At 13.5% G+C, this 778-nt stretch overlaps 1 protein-coding gene across 1 annotated transcript in view; it reads right to left on the bottom strand.

The window, feature by feature from the left end:
• Positions 1-707: 707 nt before the first annotated feature.
• LOC111661048 (uncharacterized) overlaps positions 708-778 on the bottom strand; it is a 9,448-nt gene continuing 9,377 nt past the window's right edge. The window contains exon 21 of the mRNA XM_087176113.1: positions 708-734. Within this exon, the coding sequence (XP_087032239.1) occupies positions 708-734 (27 nt within the window). The remainder of the gene's footprint in view (positions 735-778) is intronic.

Below are 778 nucleotides of genomic sequence, written 5' to 3'. Positions count from 1 at the left end.
ACAGAGAGGTGATTATTATTATTATTATCATCATTATTATCATCATTATTATCATTATTATTATCATCATTATTATCATTAATATTATTATTATCATTATTATTATCATCATTATTATTATTATCATTATTATCATCATTATTATTATCATTATTATTATCATCATTATTATCATTATTATTATTATTATCATTATTATCATCATTATTATTATTATTATCATTATTATTATCATCATTATTATCATCATTATTATTATTATTATCATTATTATTATCATCATTATTATCATTATTATTATTATTATCATTATTATCATCATTATTATTATCATTATTATTATCATCATTATTATCATCATTATTATTATTATCATTATTATCATCATTATTATCATTATTATTATCATCATTATTATCATTATTATTATTATTATCATTATTATTATCATCATTATTATTATTATCATTATTATCATTATTATTATCATCATTATTATTATTATCATTATTATTATCATAATTATTATTATTATCATTATTATCATCATTATTATTATCATTATTATCATCATTATTATTACTACTACTATCATTATTATTATTATTATTATCATTGTTATCATTATTACTATTTTTTTCATTATCATTATTATCATATATTGTTATTATTACCTCCCCTAGAATAAAACTAACATCAGACGAAATTCATTTGTTTTTATGAACTAAATTAATCTGATAAAGATTGACGGATTTATACGATTTTAAAAATGATTTTT

This window comes from Seriola lalandi, unplaced genomic scaffold, assembly GCF_002814215.2.
Source record: "Seriola lalandi dorsalis isolate HSWRI2012SDOR001 ecotype SW California unplaced genomic scaffold, Sedor1 jcf7180002054532, whole genome shotgun sequence".
Classification (NCBI taxonomy): Eukaryota; Metazoa; Chordata; class Actinopteri; order Carangiformes; family Carangidae; genus Seriola; species Seriola lalandi.
This window is presented reverse-complemented; position numbering and strand designations above follow the sequence as displayed.